Source organism: Saccopteryx bilineata, chromosome 3 (genome assembly GCF_036850765.1).
Source record: "Saccopteryx bilineata isolate mSacBil1 chromosome 3, mSacBil1_pri_phased_curated, whole genome shotgun sequence".
Lineage (NCBI taxonomy): Eukaryota > Metazoa > Chordata > Mammalia > Chiroptera > Emballonuridae > Saccopteryx > Saccopteryx bilineata.
The window spans coordinates 207,274,518-207,298,539 of NC_089492.1; the positions used below are offsets into that span (position 1 = coordinate 207,274,518).

The 24,022-nt window shown below is 37.5% G+C and overlaps 1 protein-coding gene across 5 annotated transcripts in view; it reads right to left on the reverse strand.

The window, feature by feature from the left end:
• EVI5 (ecotropic viral integration site 5) overlaps positions 1-24,022 on the reverse strand; it is a 269,819-nt gene that overhangs the window by 165,163 nt on the left and 80,634 nt on the right. For all 5 annotated transcript variants that reach the window (XM_066268649.1, XM_066268645.1, XM_066268646.1 and 2 more), the window contains 7 exons: positions 22,728-22,917; positions 21,847-22,071; positions 20,976-21,050; positions 13,833-13,958; positions 11,880-12,023; positions 10,844-10,933; positions 10,635-10,732 (listed from right to left, as the gene is read on the reverse strand). In XM_066268649.1, coding sequence (XP_066124746.1) covers positions 10,635-10,732; positions 10,844-10,933; positions 11,880-12,023; positions 13,833-13,958; positions 20,976-21,050; positions 21,847-22,071; positions 22,728-22,917 — 948 coding nt within the window. The remainder of the gene's footprint in view (positions 1-10,634; positions 10,733-10,843; positions 10,934-11,879; positions 12,024-13,832; positions 13,959-20,975; positions 21,051-21,846; positions 22,072-22,727; positions 22,918-24,022) is intronic.

The following is a 24,022-nucleotide window of genomic DNA, read 5'->3' on the forward strand; positions in this document are numbered from 1 at the left end:
AATGAAAATGACTATATCACATATCAGAATTTTTGGCGTGCAGCAAAAGTGATACTGAGAAGGAAGTGCATAGCATTACAGGCCTATATCAAGAAACAAGAAAAATCTCAAATTAACAAGCTAATATTTCATCTTCAAGAAATGAAGCCCTAGCCTGACCTGTGGTGGCGCAGTGGATAAAGTGTCAACCTGGAAACACTGAGGTTGCCAGTTCAAAACCCTGGCTTGCCTGGTCAAGGCACATATGGGAGTTGATGCTTCCTGCTCCTCCCCCTTCTATCTCTCTCTCTCTCTCTCTATCTCCCCCCTCCTCTCTAAAATAAATAAGTAAATAAATAAATTTTAAAAAAGTATTAGAAACATCATCTTAAAAAAAAAAAAAAAAGAAATGAAGCCCAAAATCAGTAAAAAGAAAGAAATAAGAAAAATTACAGCAGAATTAAACCTAACAAAGAACAAAAAAGACAAAATAAAATATTAATGAAACAAGGAAGTGGTTCTTTAAAATAAAATTGACAAACCTCTGGTTAGACTAAGTAAGAAAAACAGAGAAAAGACCTAAATAAATAAAATCAGAAATGATAAAGGAAAAATTACAAAGGACAACACAAATACAAAAGGATTATACAGAATACTATGAAAGGCTACATGCCACCAAATTCAATAACCTAGAAGAAATAAATACATTGTTAGAAATATATAATCTTCCTAGACTAAACCATGAAAAACTGGAAAACCGAAGTAGACCAATCAACAGTCCAACACTAGAGGCTTCGTTTGTGAATTCTGCCAAATATTCAAAGATTTAAATACCTATCCTTCTCAAACTCTTCCAAACAAAGAAAAGGGAATTGTTCCTAACTCATTTTATGAGGCCAACATTATTCTGATACCAAAACAAAATAATAAATCTGATGAACATAGATACAAAAGTCCTAACAAAATACTAGCAAATTGAATACATTAAAATGATAATATATCATCACAATCAAGTGCGGTTCATTCCAGAGATGCAAGGATGGTTCAACAAATGCAAATCAATCAAGTGTATACCACATTAACAAAATAAAAGATAAAAATCATATGATCACATCAATAGATGCAGGAAAAGCATTTGCAGACAAAATAGAACATCCATTTATGATTAATAAAATGGAAATAGACAGAAAAGTACCTCAATATAATAAAGGCCATATATGTATGACAAACCTTCAACTAATATCACACTCAATGGAGAAAAACTAATATCACACTCAATGGAGAAAAACTGAAAGTTTTTCCTCTAAGATCAGGAACAAATTAATAGTGGTTTTTGCCACTATTATTCATCATAGCACTGGAAGTCCTAGCTAGAGCAATCAGACAAAAAAAAGAAATAAAAGGCATCCAAACTGGGAATGAAGAAGTAAAACTGTCACTATTTGCAGATGATATGATTCTATATATAGAAAACCCTAAGGACTCCACCAAAAGACTATTAGAAACAATAAACAGGCCTGACCTGTGGTGGCGCAGTGGATAAAGCATCAACCTGGAAACGCTGAGGTTGCTGGTTCAAAACCCTGGGTTTGCCTGGTCAAGGCACATATGGGAGTTGATGCTTCCTGCTCCTCCCCCCTTCTCTCTCTCTCTCTCTCTCTCTCTCTCCTCTCTATAATGAATAAATAAAATCTTTAAAAAAAAAAAAAAAAAAAAAAGAAACAATAAACAAATATAGTAAAGATGCAAAATACAAATCAATATGCAAAGGTCTGTTATGTTCCTATATACTAACAATAAAATATCAGAAAAGAAAATGAATCCCATTTGTAATTGCAACAAAAAGGATAAAATACCTAAGACTATACCTAACAAAGGAAGTGAGGAGCTCTGGCCGGTTGGCTCAGTGGTAGAGCGTCGGCCTGGAGTGCAGGAGTCCCGGGTTCAATTCCCGGCCAGGGCACAGAGGAGAAGCGCCCATCTGCTTCTCCACCCCTCCCCCTCTCCTTCCTCTCTGTCTCTCTCTTCCCCTCCCGCAGCCAAGGCTCCATTGGAGCAGAGTTGGCCCGGGCACTGAGGATGGCTCTGTGGCCTCTGCCTCAGGCGCTGGAATGGCTCTGGTTGCAACAGAGCAATGCCCCAGATGGGCAGAGCATCGGGTGGATCCCGGTCGGGCACATGCGGTAGTCTGTCTGACTGCCTCCCCATTTCCAACTTCACAGAAATAAAATAAAAAAAAAAAAAGGAAGTGAGGAACCTATATGCTGAAAACTACAAAATATTGTTGATAAAAAAAAAAAAACTGAAGCAGACACAATGAAATGGAAAGATATTCTGTGTTTATAATTTGAAAGAATTAACATATTAAAATGGCCATCTTATCCATGCAATATACAGATTTAATGCAATCCTCATCAAAATCCCAACAGCATTTTTCAAAGAAATAAAACAAAAAATCCTCAAATAGTATGGAACCACAAAGACCCTGAACAGCCAAAGCAACTCTGAGAAAAGAACCAAGCCAGAGGTATCACATCCCTGACTGCAACTTGTACTACAAAGTTATAATCATCAAAACAGTATGGTTTTGGCAGAAAAACAGAAACATAGACCAACGGAACATAATTGAGAGCTCAGAAATAAAGTCACACAGAGATGGGCAAATTATTTTTGACAAAGGAGCCAAAAACACACAATGGAGAAAAGAAAACCTCTTCAATAAATGGTGCTGGCCCTGGCCAGTTGGCTCAGTGGTAGAGCATCAGCCTGGCGTGCGGGAGTCCCGGGTTCGATTCCCGGCTAGGACACACAGGAGAAGCGCCCATCTGCTTCTCCACCCCTCCCCTTCTCCTTCCTCTCTGTCTCTCTCTTCCCCTCCCACAGCCAAGGCTCCACTGGAGCAGAGTTTGCCCGGGCGCTGAGGATGGCTCTGTGGCCTCTGCCTCAGGCGCTAGAATGGCTCTGATTGCAGCAGAGCGACGCCCCAGAGGGGCAGAACATCGCCCCCTGGTGGGCATGCCGGGTGGATCCCGGTTGGGCACATGCGGGAGTCTGACTGCCTCCCCGTTTCCAACTTCAGAAAAATACAAAAAAAAAAAAAAAAAAGTGCTACAAAAATTAGAAAATCACAAGTAAAAAATGAAACTAGACTGTTATCTGACACTATACACAAAATTAACTCAAAATACATGAAAAAGTTGAATAAATAAAAGACCTTAAACAATAAAATATATAGAAGAAAACATAGATACTAAATTTATGGACTTCGTCTCAGAAGAGTTTTTGTGAACTTGACCTCAAACTCAAGGAAAGTAAAGGCAAAAATAAATAAATGGGACTACATCAATCTAAAAACCTACTGCATAGCAAAAGAAACCACCAATAAAAGAGCAACCAATGGAACAAAGAGAAGATATTTGTAACTGTACCTCTAATAAGGGACTAATATCCAAAATACTATATAAAGAACTCATAACTCAACAACAAAAAACCAAACAATCCAATTAAAATATGGGCAAAGGACCTAAGTAAACACTTTTCCCAAGAAGACATGAAGATGGCCAAGAAATATAAAAAAAGACACTCAACTCCAATAGCTTTAAATGAAATGCAAATCAAAACTACAGTGAGATACCACATCACGCCTGTTAGAATGGCTATTGTCAGTAAGACAAGAAATAACAAATACTGGAGAAGATGGTGGCGAAAAGAGAACCCTCGTACACTGCTAATGGCAATGTAAATTGATGCAGTCTCTATGGAATAAGTATGAAGGTTCCTCAAAAAATTAAGAATAGAGCTGCCAAATGACCCAATCCTTCTTTTGGGAACCTACCCATAAATTTTGAAAACATTTATTCTTAAAGATATATGTACCTCTATGTTTAATGTATCATGATTTACAATAGCCAAGACATGGAGACACACTAAGTGTCCCCAACAAATGACTGGATAAAGATATAGTACTACCGTGTTTCCTCGAAAATAAGACAGTATCTTATATTAATTTTTGCTCCTAAAGACGTGCTAGGTCTTCTTTTCAGGGGATGTCTTATTTTTCCATGAACAAGAATTCACACTTATTGTTGAACAAAAAAATCAACATTTATTAATATACTGTAGTCATATCATCACAAACATCAGCATAACCAGCCAAACTCTGAATTCCATCAAGAATTTCTTGTGACTCTATTTTCATGTACAACAATCTACCCTGTTTCCCTAAAAATAAGACAGTGTCTTATATTAATTTTTGCTCCTAAAGACGCACTAGGTCTTATTTTCAGGGGAGGCCTTATATTTCTAAGCTTGAAAAAAATTGCACTAGGTCTTATTTTGGGGGGATGTCTTATTTTCAGGAAAACGGGGTATATACAATGGAATCCTACTTCATCATAAAAAATGGTAAAGTATTATCATTTGTAATAATATGGATGCATCTTGAGAGTACCATGGTAAGTGAAATAACTCAAGAAAAGAAGAACCATATGATTTCACTCAGATGTGGGACATAAAACAGATAGCAACAAATGAACAGAGAAACTCATAGACACAGAAAACAGTATGGTGGTCACCAGCAGGGAAAGAGAATGGAAGGAGAATGAAAAGGGTAAATAGGGTCAAATGCATGGTGACAGGAGGAGACTAGACTTTGGGAGGTGAGGACACAATGCAATATATACATGTCTTATAAAATTGCACACCTGCCTAACCAGTGGGGGCACACTGGAAAAGTGTCAACCAGGAGCACTGAGGTTACCCATTTGAAACCCTGAGGTCACTGGCTCTGAGCACAGGGTTGCTGCCTTGAGCAGGGAATCGTCCATACAATCCCAAAGCTTGCCAGCTTGAGCCCAAAGGTCATTGGCACGAAAAGCACAAGGTCACTGGCTTGAGCAAGGAGACACTGGCAAGATGAGAAGCTCAATCTGCAGCTAACGTGAAAGCAGCTACAAGTTGATGTTTCTCACCCTCTCTCTCCCTTCCTGTCTCTCTCTCTTTCTCCCTCTATCTCTCTCAAAAAATAATCAAAAAAAAAAAAACCTGTACACCTGAAACTAATGTTATTAATCAATGTTAATCCAAGAAATTGAACTAAAAATAAGAGGAAATGATCACATACCTCCAAAGTTAATATGTCAAGTATGATTAGGAATAAAAAAACATCTATTTGATTTGCAACTGGGAAACAATTATTTCTTAACATCTCAATTACTAAAATCCTAATCTAAGTTTTCATGATTCTCTAGCCTGGATTATTTTAATAGTTTTACTAACTCCTCTTCCTGAATCTACCCTGACCCCATCTCCTTCACACAGCTGCCAATGTGGTTTTGTTAAATATGCCAAGCACACTTCTGCCTCCATGCCTTTGCACTGCTTGTCCTCTCATGTCTGGAAAACCCTTTTAAATTATCTTTCTGGCTTGTCTCTTGCTTTTATTAGGCCTCTTTAAATGCCACTTTTTAAGAAAGGTCTTTGCCCACTACCTTACTTAAAAATAAAATAGCACCCACCTGTTACTCTTTAGTGTTCTTATACAGACTGTCTTTCTTCATAGCACTTATAACCACCTGACATGTAATTTTAATTTCTGCCTCACCACACAAACACTAGAACTTATGTTTCATGAGAGCAGGGATTTTATCTAATTTAATATTTTATTTTCAGCACGTAGAGCAATGTCAGCATGTACTGAATACACAAAAAAGTATTTCTTGAATAAATGAATAGAAAGAATTCAAAAAGAGTGGTTTTAGTAGAAGAGTAAGAGCAAATACCAGATTACAAAGGGTTAAGAAGTAGTTAAGACATTGCTGTGAGGCCCTGGCCAGCGGGCTCAATGGTAGATCATCAGCCGGTGTGTGGATTCCCAGGTTCCCAGTCAGGGCATATAGGAGAAATGACCACCTGCCTCTCCACCCCTTCTCCTTTTTTCTCTCTCTCTCTCACTCCTCTCTCTCTCTTCCTCTCCCACAGCTATGGCTCAAATGGTTTGAGCAAGTTGGCCACAGGCACTGAGGATGGCTTGGTGGCCTCGCCTCAGGCTCTAAAATAGCTCAGTTGCACTAAGCAATGGAGCAGCAGCCCCAGATGGGCAGAGCATCCCCCAGTAGGAGGTATGCCTGGTGGATCCCAGTCTAAGCACATGCGGGAGTCTGTCTCTGCCTCCCCACCTCTCACTTAAAAAAACAAAACAAAAAAAGAGGGTGCTATGAAGTTATGTTGTTTCCCAATACATATTTTGTTCTGTCCATTGGAAGACCCTAAAAACTATGACACCCTAAATAATAGTGAGGCCCTCTCACACCTAATTTTGTTCTCTAAATACTACTCCTCATTAAAAAGAACCCATACAAATAATGAGGCCAGGACATCTTTTATTCTTATAACAGAATAGTGTTTAGGGTAACAGAACCATATCTAAAAAGACACAGGGGCCATCCTAAAAGGGCTCCTGCAACCAAAATTACGTCTATATGAACAACAAAAATAATTACTATATTAGGTTAAAGCCTACTGAATATAATTCCATAAGTCCTTAATAATGACCCTACTAAATAATAATAATAATAATAATAATAATTTTTTAAAAAGCACTTCTATTAACTCCCTTCTCTGGATATTGGTAGTTAAAGAGAAAAAATGAAGCACTTATTTCTGTTTCCAGTAGGGTAAAATTAGTTCTAGTTAATTAAGAAAGTGTTAAGCAATAAAACCAACTAATAAATGTATTAGAAAAATCATAATTTTGTCTACGGCCATACTACCCTGAACACGCCCGATCCTGTCTGATCTCACAAGCTAAGCAGGGTCAGGCCTGGTTTGTACTTGGATGGGAGACTTTCTGGAGAAGTCATAATTTTGTTATCCCAAGTGAAATGATTTAAACATGAAAAGTATCATTATCAAATGGATGCTAAAGCAACTGGGTGGAAACTCATGATGAACTAGGTCAGTGGTCGGCAAACTCATTAGTCAACAGATCCAAATATCAACAGTACAACAACTGAAATTTCTTTTGAGAGCCAAATTTTTTAAACTTAAACTATATAGGTAGGTACATTCCTTATCGAGGTAGCACCTGCACGTGGTATTTTGTGAAAGAGCCATACTCAAGGGGCCAAAGAGCCACATGTGGCTCGCCAGACGCAGTTTGCCGACCAGGGAACTAGGTAATCTCATGATGCTCAAGTACCAAATAAAGATTATTCAATGATTGCAAAGGGAAAAATATAATTTTAAAATAGAAAAACAAATCTGACTGTCATTAATTTCATCCAGTCATTAGTCATGGCATCACTAATAAAGGTGGGGGAGACAGGCATTACACATTTCTTTAGGTGAATATGAAGTACACAATATCACATTAAGTATTCTTGCCAAAAATGTCTGTACTTAATGTAACTAAGCCTTTAAATTTAGCTCTTACTTTTCATAAAATACAATGGATAAAGAAATTAAATGAGCTCATGAGGATGATCAGACAAATCCTTAAGATTGAATATTCTCTGTAAAACTAACTTGCTGTTTTCTACTACTCAGTGTATTTAAAAGAGGATTTGGAGTGGGCAGTGCTGATCTAAATTCAAATAAATAAATAAATTCAAAGAAATATAAAAAAAGAGCTGAATGAAATGCAATTAAAGTTAAAAAGGCATATTTGGCACAGCTGGGGGAAATTTGAACATAGACTGGGTACTAGACATCATGCAATTATTAAGTGGTGATAGCAATGTGGTACAGGTGGCAAATGCCTTTATCTTTTAGGATGAATACTGAAGTAGTAAGGATTAAAATGTCATGATTTCTATAATTTAGTTTGAAATACCTAAGAAAGAAAATACATGAAAGTAGTATGACTGGTCCTGGCCGGTTTGCTCAGTGGTAGACTATTGACTTGGCATGTGTCAGTCCAGGTTCGATTCCCGATCTGGGCACACAGAAGAAGTGACCATCTGCTTCTCCTCCCCTCTCCCCTTCTCTTTCTTTTTCTTCCCCTCCTGCAGCCATGGCTGGATTGAGTTGAGTGTGTTGGCCCCAGGCACTGAGGATGGCTCCATGTAGTCCCTGCCTCAGGTACTAAAAATATCTCAGTTGAAGCATGGTCCCCAGATGGGGGATCACCAGGTGGATCCCGGTGGGGGCGCATGTGGGAGTCCGTCTATATTCCTTCCTCTCACTTAGAAAAAAAAAGAAATATGACAAAATATTAATTGTTGAATCTAGATGAGAAGCATATGAATATTTATTATGCTAGCTTATTTTGTCATACATATGTTTGAAAAATGTCGCAATTGAAAAAAAAGGGTACAGAAATATGATCTGGAGCTGATGAGTATAAACTATTCTTTCCTTCAAAGTTAAGCTTCATAAAAAGAGAACGGAATGTTATACTAAGGAAGGGTTTGTTTTGTTGCTTTTAAGTCAGAACTCAAAAATGTTCTTTATATACTGAATAAAGTGAACAACAAAAAGAGACATTGGAAGATAAAAGACAAAAGGAACAATTAATGAGGCAAGGACACGGAAGAGATGGGAATGAATAACATCCTGTATTCTGATTTAGCATTATAATGGAATAGAAAAAGTATATTCAGAAAAAGAGATAAAATAAATATTGCTAAATCTGTAAACTGGAAGTTACCAGGGAAAAAAGTTCAGAAAGTTTGAAAATGATGGCTGATGAATTAAAAAGTAAGGTAATCTGCTGGAGAGTCAGATATGGCAAATTGAGATGGGATCTTGGGAAGAATGGTAAGGTTTGAAATAACCACTGTGGGGAATGGGAAGAAAATTAGGTCAATAAAATTATACATGGGGTGGCACTGGAGACAAAACTTACTGCCAGACTCTCACTCACTATGCAATTTTCTCCAACACTTGGCTACATGAGTATAGGGTACCAACATCAGAGCAGGTATACTCATTCAGACGAGAGGAAGGCTGTTAGACATCACACTAGAGATGATCTTGATAAAGCACAACAGAGATATATGAGTAAGGGAGTAAAAGAACTCAAGGGTCAGAAGTTTGACAAGTAAGTAGGATAACTGAAATTTCCAAAATGGGATTATACTAGTAATAAATAAGATCTAAAAAACTATCTTTTTCTCTATAAGCCTTTTAATTTACTTTTAAAGAGAGAGATGAAGAAAGAGAAAGAAAAGAGAACATTGATTTCTATAAGCTTTTTTAAAAGTAATATAAATTTTCTTTCTAGCTTGTGTGATTTAACTGTGGTTTTACAAAGAAGAGAAAATTGAGAGGGCTCCTTTAGGTTTTTATCAGTTACAGAACAGATCAGCTTTTTGGTTTATAATGTCTCAACATGATGGTGTAATGTGCTTGTTATTAGAAATTTCACAAGTAATTTACTAATAGTAACAATTAACACTCGTAGACTTGTTTTACAACTAATTTTAATAACATAATTCTCACTTACATTCTAATATATATACTTTCTGGAGTAATAACATCGTAGGAGTAATGTCCTACATGTTAATGTAATTTCATGTTACAGCGGCAAAGCTATTGAGGACTGTTAGCACATAGTACTGCTATCATTATAAAGCATTTTGTAACCATAGAAACTAGTATTAGGAATGTTAACTATGACTTCAGGTTAAGGTTTATTTAAGTACTAAAAGCTAGAAGAGTAAGAGCTTCTAATTAACACCTTTAGCACACTTAAAAAATTAATATTTATGAGCCAAGGTAGCTTATCTTGAACTTTTATGAAATATATACCAAGAAGTTTCACCAAAAAGTAATATACTATAAATAATCATGGAAGTTCTTAATTCACGTCGTGACTTTCTTGTTGGTTATGCTAATCTCAAACTTAAGAGATACTCTGCAGTAACTGAAAGGAAAAGAATGTCAGTGAATTGGACCACACCAAAAAGTGGTTTCAAAATAATAGCACACTCACACATATATACTTACCAGGTTCCTAATTCTAATCCATGTGGATTGGAAGAGAGAGTTTTAAAGGTAATTCACAATTGTCTATGTACCACCATTAAGAGCAGTATGAAATTTCAATATTAAATTTGTTACATTAAAACCATTTCCAGCCCTGGCCGGTTGGCTCAGTGGTAGAGCGTTGGCCTGGCGTGCAGGAGTCCCGGGTTCGATTCCCGGCCAGGGCACACAGGAGAGGCGCCCATCTGCTTCTCCACCCCTCCCCCTCTCCTTCCTCTCTGTCTCTCTCTTCCCCTCCCCCCCTCCTTCCTCTCTGTCTCTCTCTTCCCCTCCCCCCCTCCTTCCTCTCTGTCTCTCTCTTCCCCTCCCGCAGCCGAGGCTCCATTGGAGCAAAGTTGGCCCAGGCGCTGGGGATGGCTCCATGGTCTCTGCCTCAGGAGCTAGAATGGCTCTGGTCATAACAGAGCAATGCCCCAGCTGGGCAGAGCATCGCCCCCTGGTGGGCATGCCGGGTGGATCCCAGTCGGGCACAGGCGGGAGTCTGTCTGATTGCCTTCCTGTTTCCAACTTCAGAAAAATACAAACCATTACCACCAAATAAAATACTACAGTTGTATAAACTGAGGAGGAAAACTGCACTTATCATTAAAATGTTTGCCACTTCTATTTAATTTCCTATATGCTTCAACAAACCCCTATAACTAAAAACCAAAATATAAAAAACTTACTTTTTCATTTTTTTTGAGTTATACTTGACTTGGTAAGCTGCCTGGATTAATTTGTCTGGACCTCCATCAAACTGATGTGGAATGACCTTTTGAAAGTGCTAAGAAACAATAAAAAAAATATATATATATAAGAGCGACTTGGTGCAATTTATTATCAACTAATTAACAGTAAAATCTAAAGGCATTCAAGAAATCATAAACTGACTTACCTGTAACATCCCTTCCATGTCTAGTTGCATCAGTTCTGCCTGATTCATTTGAAGAAGTGCTAATCCTACTCGAAACACTATTTCTAAACCCTGAGGAAACAAATTATATAAAGTCAAATTTATCTTACTCTTCCATTAACAAAAGCTAATCACTCAAAAGAATAATAAGTTAAAAATTTAGGAATCTAAACCAGAGGTTGGCAAACATTTTTCAGTGTCGGACAGTAAATATTTTAGGTTTTGTGGGCCATATACTTTCACAAATATTCAACTCTGCCATTGCAGCCCAAAGCAGACAAAGACAACACATCAATAAGTGTGCATGGCTGTGTTCTGAGAAAATTTTATTTATCAGACAAGTGGTTTGCAAACCAGTACACAAGTCATAGTTTACTGGCTCCAGACTAAATTAATTTAGCTAGGTAACACAAATTCATCTTCCCTAGATATAATTAATAACAGTTAACATTGGGTTTGGTTAAGATGTAATTCATAACAATTAATAATACTTTCAGGGGCCATCTACTAACCTATCCTTACCTTCCTACAGTCTCATCCAAAATATGGAAGACAGAGGATCACTACTACATGTCAATGATAATTAAAAGGACTACCTGTAATGTGTTCATGGAAGAAAAGGAACTTAAAATTCATTACTTCTTGCATTGCAACATATTAACTGCAAGGCAAATTTTATTTCTCAATAATTCTCACGAAATTAATCAGGAGATTATATAGAGGTTTAAGAGTGTGGGCTCCAGATTTTGAATGCCTAGATTTGAATCTTGATTACTATACCTATTTATGTGTTTGTGTGTCCAAAGACAAGCTAGCTACTTAGCATTCCTCGAAGTCTCAGCTTCCTCATCTAATAAATGGGGAAATGAACAGTACTTAATAGTGTTGTTATAAGGTTAAATGCTATCATCCATGCAAGCAGTTTAGTACAGGACACATGGGTCTCTTTTATCATTCTCCTCACTGTCCTGCTCTAATTAACCCAATGATTCCTTGCCCAGTCTGCCCATTAGCTTACCTCAGACATAAAGATATCAAATATCCTTGTTGCAATTGGTAACGGAAAAGTTGTAAGAAAGATAGTCAGAAACCAGGATGATGCATACATTGAGGTATGAAAACTCTGAGACTGAAAATGAACAAAGAGCTCTGGAAGATGTTCCTAAAGGGGGGAAAAAGAATTCAGTAAAATTGATTATTTTAAACCAAATGATTGGATATACACTAGGTTACCCTACCATATACAAAGATAAAATCAAACATCACACAGAAAAGTTAAGATGTAAAAATTAGTACATTCCAGATAAACATTACTATCTGGGAAGGACAGAAAAGGAAAAGAATGTAGAGTTAGGACTCTGGCTTTATCTATAACATTTGATTTATTAATAAAATAAAGTAAAATTTTTATATTTATCTAACCTTATTGGTGGGTACATGGTTATCTGATATTCTTAAAAACTATACTATTTAAAAAAAATTTTAAAGGGAAGAAATACTATTTCAAAATACTTTCAGGTGCTATCTACCATTAATCACCTTACCTTCCTACCTTCACACCCAAAATACAGATGCTTCAGCAATACTAGCAATTCAAAACATAAATGACATATTAACTGAAAATAGAGCATTTAAGGGTTGACCAAAAAAACAAAAACAAAAAACAAGCTTATCCTGACCAGTTGGTGGCACAGTGCATAAAGCATTAACCTGGGACACTGAGGATCCAGGTTCAAAACCCCAAGGTTGCCGGTTGGAGCACGGGCTCATCAGGCTTAAGCTCAGCTTGAGTGCTGGGTCACCGGCTTGAGCATGAGATCACAGACATGACCCCATGGTCACTGACTTGAGCCCAAAGGTCACCAGCTTGAAGTCCAAGCTCGCTGGCTTGAGCAAGGGGTCATTGGCTCAGCTGGAGGTCCCCCCAACCCAGTCAAGGCACATATGAGAAAGTAATCAGTGAACAACTAAAGTGCCGCAACCACAAGCTGATGTTTCTCATCTCTCTCCCTTCCTGTCTGTCTCTTACACCCCCCTCTCTCACTTAAAAAAAAAAAGAAAAAGCTTATTATTTCAGAAAAAGATTTAACTATCATCTCAAGACCTATTTTGTGTTAAAATGTAAAAAAAAACATTTTACATATCCCCTTCCTCCCACCACACATAGAAAAGATGGAGCATTTAAAAATTCCTGTGGGTAAGGCTGCCAGAGAAAAAGAGACTGGCAAAAATGTCTCTCGTGCCAGCTGAATCATCAACCTATATTCTCAAATTCTGCTTATCTAATTGACATTTACGTAAATGAGAACATTCACATCATTATTTTACAGGACAATGTAGTATACTTACTTACATATAAAATATAAAAATTAAATCCAGGAAGATAAAATATTTCAAAGATATTTTTCACTTAATTTTGATTCCTCTCCATTTCACTTCACCCTCATGCTGTCACTAGAATCTGAGTCTTAAAATAGCACCATAAAAGGCTGGAAACATTATTTTTTGAAAAGATTACAGGCTAGCAAAATGTGAGATAAAAGGGAAAGGCAGAGGAGAACTGAAAGAGAGAAGAGGCAATCTCAAAGAAAATAAACTGATGTCATTGTTATAATGTCATGGGCTCTGTAAGAAAGCATATCTACATAACAATAACAGACTATAATAAGGCATACTAAGGAAACTCAGGCATTTAGGCAATGGGGTTATAATACATTTAGCAGACATATCTAAGGTTTGAATATGAAAACTGCAGTCAAGTTCCAGATTGTGACAGTCCAGATATCTGCAGATAATGCTAAATGGAAAGCAGGTCTAAAGTGTGTGTTAATTAAGCAACAAATGCTCATGAGATTAAAACAATTTTTTCCAATTGTTATGATGCTTCTAACATTAAATTTGCTTAGCTGTCACTCAAACCAAGATGACAAAATATAAAGGCAATATGCATTTTTTACCAGTACACTTTTACCTGTATCATGCATTCAAACTGGTACATACAAAGGCCCAGTTCTGCCATACTTGGTTTAAAAAGTTCACGAAGTCTATAATCTTGCATTAATTTAACAAATACACAGAAAGCTTCTTCTTCTGGCATCTACATTAGGAAAATAAAAGCAACTAAGGTTAATGTTCTGTGATATACAAATAAGCAAAAATATATTTAAACTAAGTACCCATCCAACTGTAAACACTGTTGAGTGGCCATATGATATAATGTTAAGAGTCCGGGGCTACCTTACATGAGCTACAAAGCAATCTTCAGCTGGCTGCTACTTATGCTGGGCTTGGAGTTACCCAGGCAAGGTCTAGTGGTCTAGGGCCACTTAGCAAGAGGTATGAGGCATGCTGAGGCCAGATACTGCTTGTTGAGAGATTTTAGGAAAGTCTAAAGTATGAGACAAAAGGACAGTTGTATGGAAAAGCCACTGTAAACAGCTTAGATGGGCCTAAAAGTTGGGTAGCCAGGGCCTCTGGGAATCACCAGGATGGGGCCAAACAGTGTGAGCCAGACTGATGAAGTCTCAGATATGGCACTCATAGACTGGCTCTGTAAGGGGAGGGCTCATCAAAGTGCCTCTTTGGTCTGGCAGAAAGCCGCCCTCCCCCCAAACTCTTACTCTTATGCTAGACAATTCAGTTCCTCCAGTATGTCTCTGATGCCTTTCAAGCTGCTGCCCCAGCACTGGAGCTCAGAGTGAATCCAAGTAAGTCCGTGCATAAGCCCTTTAAGAGGAATACCCGGGACTCCAGCAGCCTCTGTCTCACTCAGCCACAATCCCCACTGGATTTTACATCCTGAAGTTATGGGAACTTCTCTTCCTGGCACTGGAAGCCTGGGATGGGGGCCCCTCACTCCTCAGGAGGAACCTCTGTAGCTGAGTTATCCCTCCTGATTTCTTATCTGCTTCATGTGGGTGAGGAGCCAGCCCATTCTGCATCTCCACCCCTTCTACAAGTCTTGATGTGGTTTCCTTCTTTAATTCCCTAGTTGTATGACTTCTATTCAGCCAGATTTCAGGCAGTTCTGAATGATGGTTGTTCTGTAATTTAGTTGTAATTTTGATGTGGTTGTGAAAGGAGGCAAGTACCATGTACTGTTTACCTACGCTGTCACCTTGCCCAGAGTCCTTTCAATGTTCTTTAAATAGATGTAATTAAAAGACAATTATCCTATTCTCACACCATAACATCTACCATTCTACCCATAATGTAACCATTTTTATAGCCTTCAGTCTCTCTCTTCTATCAGCCCTGACTTTTCCCCCAATTCTCATCTCATATTCCCACCTGCCCAGTTACATCTCCACTTGGATGTCCAACAAACATCTCAAACCACAGTTTGATTTTCCTACCCTGCTATTTCTAGCCCCATATTTCTGCTCAAAAACCTTATGAGTCATCATTCCTCCTTTCTCTTTTATTCTACATCCAATTTAAAAGTAAATCCTGTTGGTTCTAGATGCAAAATGTTTCAAGAATCAACCACTTCTCACCGTAACACCTAGTCGAACCACCATGAAGACAGTAGTATATTGTCTGGACAAGTGCAAGAGCTCCCTCAGTAATCAGCCTGCCTCCCTTGTTGTTCCCTCCCAAATTCTCCACATACCATGGAACTGCCAGAGTGATCCTTTCAAATCATCACTTAGATCAGTTCATTTCACTGGTCAAAACAAAAAGCCTCTCTAGTGGCTTCCCTCAATAAAAGCCAAATTCCTTACAAGGTCTTACATGATGTAACCCCTTGCTACTTCTCCAACCCCATCTCCTGCCACCACCTTCCCCTTTCCAATTCTCTCCTGACCCCCTATGCCAGTTATAGTGGGAATGAATCAATTAACCTCTTTTTGTTTTACAAGAATTTCTTCTTGTGAACATATTAAAAAAGTTTCGTCCCTCTCTTCTCTATAATAGCACTGATACAGGAACTGGAGAAGGTTTGAAAAATGGTGACATGAAAAAAAAAGTTCAAGTGAGTGTACAAAAAACAAAAAGGAGATTTTAAAAAGTGATATATATCACTGGGTCCTTCTCAAGAAGATTACAATGATGGTCACAAAGTGAAAAAGTATGACACCACATAAAATATAAGTATGAAGAACAATCACCCAGTTGTTGTATGGTCATTCCTTTCTATTAGAAAAAAATATGAACACTTTAACAATATCTACAAATTTTATAGGAGTACTAAGATATACACAAAACATACACTTTTATTTTAACACATGTACTAAACAAGCTAATGTTGCAAAAAATGTTTCTAAATTAGTTGTAGGAGGCAGTATAGGACAGGGTATAAGAAAATAAGCTTTAGAAACAAAGAGGGGTTTTTTAATCTGGCTGAACCCACACTTTCTAACTTATGGCCCTGGCTGTCTATTAAACTATTGTTATAGCAGTGTACTAGCTGCCACTGAGAACACTAAGTCAATTACTGAATAAAAGTTTGTATCACTGCCAGCACTGACGGCAGTGTCCGGAAGAAAAAAGTGGGACAGCCCCTTGGGCTTCCCAGAGAGCTGGGTCAGGTGTTGTAGGGTTCATAGCTCAAGTAGAGAAAACTGCTCTGCAGATGCTCAATAGAAATGTTATTTTGGAGCTAATAAAAAAGTAAAAGGAACAGAAAGGCTACTGAAAGTTTATTTTGCAATACGAAAGTAAAAGGAACAGCACTATGACACAATCACTGGACTGATAATAGAGCTGTTTGAGTTCAATCCTGAAAGGCCTACCAATACTAACCAATTACAAGTTAGGAAAATCACAATTCTATAAAACAGATATATTTCCAACATTAATATTTTTAGTTTATTATTATTATTTATAACCTGATACTAAAAATAGACAAGTATCTTGCAATAATAACTTTGAAGAGCAGTTCTTCTGTTATAAAAACAAAGTGAAAATCAGTTATTTTTATTATAAACCAGCATCTCTAACATCAGGTTTTTGACACTCAGAAAAGAAATGTGTACATTCCTAGTACTTACACATTTTTAAAACTCAGGAAGAACTGTTGGCTAATTGAAGCAAAGTATCAGGAAACACAGTTCCTGATTTCTACTCTGCTTTATCTACAATGATATGTGATCCTGGGAAGTCACTAAACTTTTATTTTTTATCTACTATGTACCAGACACCATGCTAGGCTTTTACATATACTACCTAATTTAGCCCTCAGAATAATTCTGAAAGTGGACAATATTACCTAATAAAGCAGGGGTCGGAACCTTTTTGGCTGAGAGAGCCATGAACGCCACATATTTTAAAATGTAATTCCGTGAGAGCCATACAATGACCCGTGTACGTTACACATTATCCAATAAAAATTTGGTGTTGTCCCAGAGGACAGCTGTGATTGGCTCCAGCCACCTGCAACCATGAACATGAGCGGTAGGAAAGGAATGGATTGTAATACATGAGAATGTTTTACATTTAAAAATTTTTTTTTTATTATTAAAGATTTGTCTGTGAGCCAGATGCAGCCATCAAAAGAGCCACATCTGGCTCACGAGCCATAGGTTCCCAACCCCTGTAATAAAGACTCTGAGAGAGATTAAATAATCTAAGTTAAATAATCATAGAATTCAGTGCAGAATTAAAATGCAAAAAGCAGCCAAATAATTCAAATAAAATTATTTCCAATGTTTCTTTTCAGATATTGTAATCTGAGACTAAATAATAGAGTATGATGGACTTTTCTCTTTTTTTAAAATTAATTTGTTTATTGTGTTAACATGAATTCAAGTGTCCCACTCAATATAACATCCTCACTCCCCTCTCCCATGTCCCTTTTTATATCCCCTTTGCCCCCTCTCCCCCAACTCCATCCCCCTTCCCTTTAGGATTTGCTGTCCTATTATCTGTATCTGTGTGCTATGTATATATAATTTCACGAATCCCTTCACATTCTCTGAGCCCATCCCCTCATACCCTTTCCCTCTGATTGTTGTCCATCTGCTCTAGTGACCCACCTCTGCCTCTATGTCGTTCCTCAGTTCACTTTGTTCACTAGATTCCACATATAAGTGAGATCATATATTTGTCCTTCTCTGTCTGCCTTACTTCACTTAGCATAATAATCTTCAAGTCCATGCATGCCATCGCAAAAGGCAGTATTTCCCCTTTTTCACATCTGTGTAGTATTCCATTGTGTATATGTACCACTGCTTTGTACTCCACTCTTCCACTGACGGACACTTCGGCTGTTTCCAGATCTTGGCTATTGTAAACAATGCTGTAATAAACATGGGGGTGCATATCTTCTTTTGAATCAGTGATTTGGTATTCTCAGGATATATTCCTAAAAGTGAGATAGCTGGGCCAAACGGCAGTTCCATTTTTAATTTTTTGAGGAAACTCCATACTGTTTTCCACAGTGGCTGCAGTGCAGGAGGGTTTTCTTTTCTCCACACACTCACCAGCACTTACTGTGTGTTAATTTGTTAATGAGCGCCATTCTGACATGTGTGAGGTGGTATCTCATTGTGGTTTTAATTTGCATTTCTTTGATGATTAATGACGTCGAACATTTTTTCATATGCCTATTGGCCATCTGTATGTCCTCTTTGGAGAAGTGTCTATTCAGTTCTTTTGCCCATTTTAAATTGGATTGTTTACTTTCCTGGTGTTGAGTTTTAGAAGTTCTTTATAAATTTTGGTTTTTAACCCATTATCAGACATATTGGCGGATATGTTCTCCCATTGTGTGGTTTGTCTTTTTATTTTGTTCATGGTGTCTTTGGCTGTGCAAAAGCTTTTTAGTTTAATATATTCCCATTTGTTTATTTTATCCTTTATTTCACTTGCCTGTGGAGATAAATCAGCAAAAACATTGCTACAAGAGATATCGGAGAGTTTACTCCCTATGTTTTCTTCCAAGATGTTTATGGTTTCACGACTTACATTTAAGTCCTTTATCCATTTTGAGTTTATTTTTGTGAATGGTGTAAGTTGGTGGTCTAGTTTCATTTTTTGGCATGTGCCTGTCCAATTTTCCCAACAGCTTTTATTAAAGAGATTGTCTTTATTTCACTGTAAGCTCTTACGTCCTTTGTCAAATATCAATTGACCATAAAGGCATGGGTTTATTTCTGGGTTTTCTGTTCTGTTCCATTGATCTATATGCCTGTTCTTATGCCAGTACCAAGCTGTTTTGATTACTATGACCTTGTAGTATAACTTGATATCAGGATACCTCCCACTTTATTCTTCATTTTCAAGATTCCTAACGCTATTCATGTTCTTTTTTGGTTTCATATAAATTTTTGGAATATTTGTTTTATATTTGAAGTATATCATTGGTATTTTAATAGGAATTGCATTGAATCTATAGAATGCTTTGGGTAATATCAACATTTAAAAAAAATTTTTTTTTATTTATTCATTTTTAGAGAGAGAGAAAGCAAAAGAGGAGGGAGGAGCAGAAAGCATCAACTCCCATATGTGCCCTGACCAGACAAGCCCAGGGTTTAGAACTGGTGACCTCAGCATTTGAAGTCAATGCTTTGTCCACTGCACCACCACAGGTCAGGCGGGTAATATAAACATTTTAATGATGTTTACTCTTTCTAACCATGAACACGGTATATGCTTCTACTTGTGTGTATCTTCCTTGATTTCTTTTTTTAATGTCTTATAGTTTTCAGGGTACAAGTCTTTTACCTCTTTAGTTAAATTTACTTCTAGGTACTTTATTTTTTTGTTGTTGTTGCAATAGTAAAGGGGATTGTTTCCTTAATTTATCCTTCAGACAGTTTGTGTATAAAAATGCCACTGAGGCCCTGGCCGGTTGGCTCAGCGGTAGAGCGTCGGCCTAGCGTGCGGAGGACCCGGGTTCGATTCCCGGCCAGGGCACACAGGAGAAGCGCCCATTTGCTTCTCCACCCCTCCGCCGCGCTTTCCTCTCTGTCTCTTCCCCTTCCGCAGCCAGGGCTCCATTGGAGCGGGGATGGCCCGGGCGCTGGGGATGGCTCTGTGGCCTCTGCCTCGGGCGCTAGAGTGGCTCTGGTCGCAGCATGGCGATGCCCAGGATGGGCAGAGTGTCGCCCCCTGGTGGGCAGAGCGTCACCCCATGGTGGGCGTGCCGGGTGGATCCCGGTTGGGCGCATGCGGGAGTCTGTCTGACTGTCCCTGTTTCCAGCTTCAGAAAAATGAAAAAGAAAAAAAAAAAATGCCACTGATTTCTGAATATTGATTTTATATCCTGCCACCTTGCCAAATTCATTTCATCAGGTCTAGTAGTAGTTTTTTGACTGAGACTTTAGGGTTTTCTATGTACAGTATCATATCATCAGCAAATAATGATAGTTTTACTTCTTCTTTTCCAATTTGGATGCCTTTTATTTCTTCTTCTTATCTGATAGCTGTGGCTAGGACTTCCAGAACTATGTTGAGTAAGAAAGGTGAAAGGGGGCACCCCCGCCTTGTTCCTGATCTTAAGGGGATTGCTTTTAATTTTTGGCCATTGAGTATGATGTTGGCTGTCAGTTTGTCATAGATGGCCTTCTGATGGACTTTTCTTTAAAAATTTTTTTAACAAGGCTGAAGAGATAACACTCTATGACATTTCCCTACAAAGTTATGATTATTCTGTCCCTGACTTCTGAAAACATCCCAGTCAAATCCACTCCAAAATAAGTCACTGTCAATGGAAATATATATTATACCCCTGGGATTACTGAGTGCCACATTTTATAGCCTATAACAAGCTCTTAGCTCCTTCACAAACAAAATTCCTGAATAGTTTCCAAAGAGTCTGTACAACATAAGATTTCATACCAACATTTTAATTATGTCCTCTTAGTTGAAAAAAGCTCACTCCTCCTTAAATACTGACAAGTTATGATTTAAATGTAAATATAAGCTTTAGTAAATACTGTGATCCAAATGTAAATGCCAAAAAGTTGAAATTCATTTACTGGCAGGATATTATTGTATATTATTTTCAACACTTTTGGTAATCTTTTAAGGGCAAACTAAATATTCCTAATTAAATTATGTTTAGGAAAAAGTACTCAATATCTACTTAAGTATAAGGATGCTTTTTAAATGCTCCAGTCCAACTTTAATAAAGAACTTAACTGGACATTAAACACTGGTACTAACTTACCTGCATAAGCAGCAATCCAACTATAAAAGCACTTCCTTGACAGTAACCAACCTCACGATCCACTAAAGAATATGCCTAAAAAGTAAAAGATATTGTTCAAAATACTTTAACATGTAGTATACCTTCCTTTCCTAAAAACCTAAAAATAGTGAAACAAGTAAATTAAGACCATTTTTAAGACAAACTCTTACTTGCTTGCTGTTGATATTATCCTATAGATATTTAAAAAGCAAAGGATTATATAACATTTTCTTTTGACAATTTCCCAGTTATACACTAACTGTTCCTAGAGACAAAAAAAAATTTATTTGTTCTCAGAAAAGTAACAGAGCTTAAAAATAATTTCAAATGTATGTTTGATAAAGATAAAACCAGAGTAGGTTAAGATAAAAAAAAAAGGCAGTGGCAAAATTGAAACGGTTTTAACAATAAATCATTATTTCTCAGCAGTAGATAGAAGGGAAAAAACTATGGAAGGAGAAAAGGCAATATTGAAGAAAACTTTACAATGGTACACACTTTCAAGGGCTAGGAGCTCTTAACAACACTGATCACATCAAGTAGAAACATTTGCTCACAGATCGTGAAACTCGTAGAAGTATCATTTTCACAGAAGATCTCTGAACATGTAGTGATTTTTAGGTTATTTTATTTTGGCCACCTAATACCAAGCAATGGAATGAATCTTCTAACAAGTTCTCTAACTAGACAGTAATGTCGCATTAGAATTAAACTAAAAATTACACTAAAGCCAAACTTATTGCCAAAGCAATTGATTACTGGAGTGAGTTTAGCTTCGCTGTAAAAAAATGTGTAATTCCAACCTTCTGAGAATTCATTTCATTTCAAAAAATAAATAAATAGAACTTACCTTCATTACATTAAATAAAACCTCCTGCCCAAGGCTATCTTTTTCCTTAAAAAAATTGTGTTCAGGATAGGTTCTAGCAATGTCCCTTCGGATCAATTTTTCACAAGGTGAAGTCATTTTCAGGAGTTCTGAATACTGATCCTTAATTGGCATACTTTGTGCACTGCATAAAAGTTGCCAAACTAATGCTCTAAAATGGTGTGGTATCCCTTTACGAACAAGTTCCTAAAAATAAAAATAAAAAATTTTTAATGAATTATTTAAGACTCCTACCTTGAAATGCAAAGAAGACTTATTGGAGGTTGGAGTGTATTGGAAAACTTTATCAAATTCATAATTCACAAAGCTACTTATACATATAATAAAGCTAGGGAACCTTTTAACCAAGGCTAAGATTTCGCCCTTGGGCATATCCTGTATGGTCAGGGAAAAAGAGGCTACAATGTTATAGATAAATTCTTATAACCTCACTCAAAGTATGACCTCTAAAAGTACTAAAGACTTCATAATCTGCTGAACTATGAATGGCAGTACAGTAACCATCTTATAAAAGACAGTTATCAAGCAGAAAAAAGTAAAAAACTGATAAATTCAAGGACATGTGATGTCACAACTTCATTTCTGAAACTATAAAATGATAGAATTTAATTCCTAAAATAATTTCCACCTATATATTTCTACAATTAGGAAACCTCTATAACAACTGATATCTACAAACCAGAACTTCTATTGGCACAAATAAATGAAACTTATAAAAGACACTTTTTTATTACAGTATTCAAGTATTGGAAAGTACTTGAATCTGATTTTTAATCCTCTATCAATCCATGCGTGATGCCCTTTGAGATAAAAGGAAGAACTTCAACACAGAATATGATTACCTTAACTTGCTTTTCCTTCTTTTTACGTACATCTTCCCATTCATTAACAATTCTTCCCCAAAGTATCCAAGAATCTTCTTCAAGGTGGCTGAGGTTGCTAGAGGCTGATGAACTTGATACAAGAGAGGAGCCACTGTTTCTTCTTGACCCATTTACAGATTTTAAAGACTTAGTATCCGTCTCTAACAATCTAAAACAGAATTAAAAACTGCTTAAGACCCAATCTCACAGTGATACTAGATAAAGTAATGATGACACTTGGAGCTTCACTACAGCAATTTAGCCATAGTTTTAAAATATACCTAATTTCAGTTAAAAAAAAATAGGCAGGGTCCTGGCCAGTTGGCTCAGTGGTGGAGCGTTGGCCTGGCGTGCAGAAGTCCCGGGTTCGATTCCCGGCCGGGGCACACAGGAGAGGCGCCCACCTGCTTCTCCACCCCTCCCCCCTCCTTCCTCTCTGTCTCTCTCTTCTCTTCCCACAGCCGAGGCTCCACTGGAGCAAAGATGGCCCGGGCGCTCAGGATGGCTCCTTGGCCTCTGCCTCAGGCGCTGGAGTGGCTCTGGTTGCAAAGGAGCGATGCCCCGGAGGGGCGGAGCATCACCCCCTGGTGGGCAGAGCGTTGCCCCTGGTGGGCATGCCGGGTGGATCCCGGTCGGGCGCATGCGGGAGTCTGATTGTCTCTCCTCATTTCCAGCTTCAGAAAAATACAAAAAAACAAAAACAAAAATAGGCAGTAAAATCTCAGACACTTCTTACAGCAATATTTTCCTGATATATCTATCTTCTTAGACAAGGGAAACAAAGGAAAAAATATAAACAGTGGGACTACATAAAACTAAAAAGCTTTTGAACAGCAAAAACAATCATCAATAAAATAAAAAGGGAATCCACAGAATGGGAAAACATACTGCCAATGATATATCTAGTACAGGGTTAGTATCCAAAATTGATAAAGAACTTGTATAACTGAGCACCCAAAAAACAAACAATACAATTGAAAAGTGGCAAAGGACCTCAATAGACACATCTCCAAAGAGGATACACAGATGGCCAATAGACATATGAAAAGATGCTCAACATCACTAATCATCAGAGAAATGCAAATTAAAGTCACAATGAAACCTCACACCTGTCAGAATTACTATCATCAATAAATCAACAAAAATATTACTGAGGATGTGCAATGTTGGTGGGAATGCAGATTGGTGCAGCCAGTGTGGAAAGCAGTATGGGGGTTGCCTCAAAAAAAATTAAAAAAACAGCCTTGGCCAGTTGGCTCAGTGGATAAAGTGTC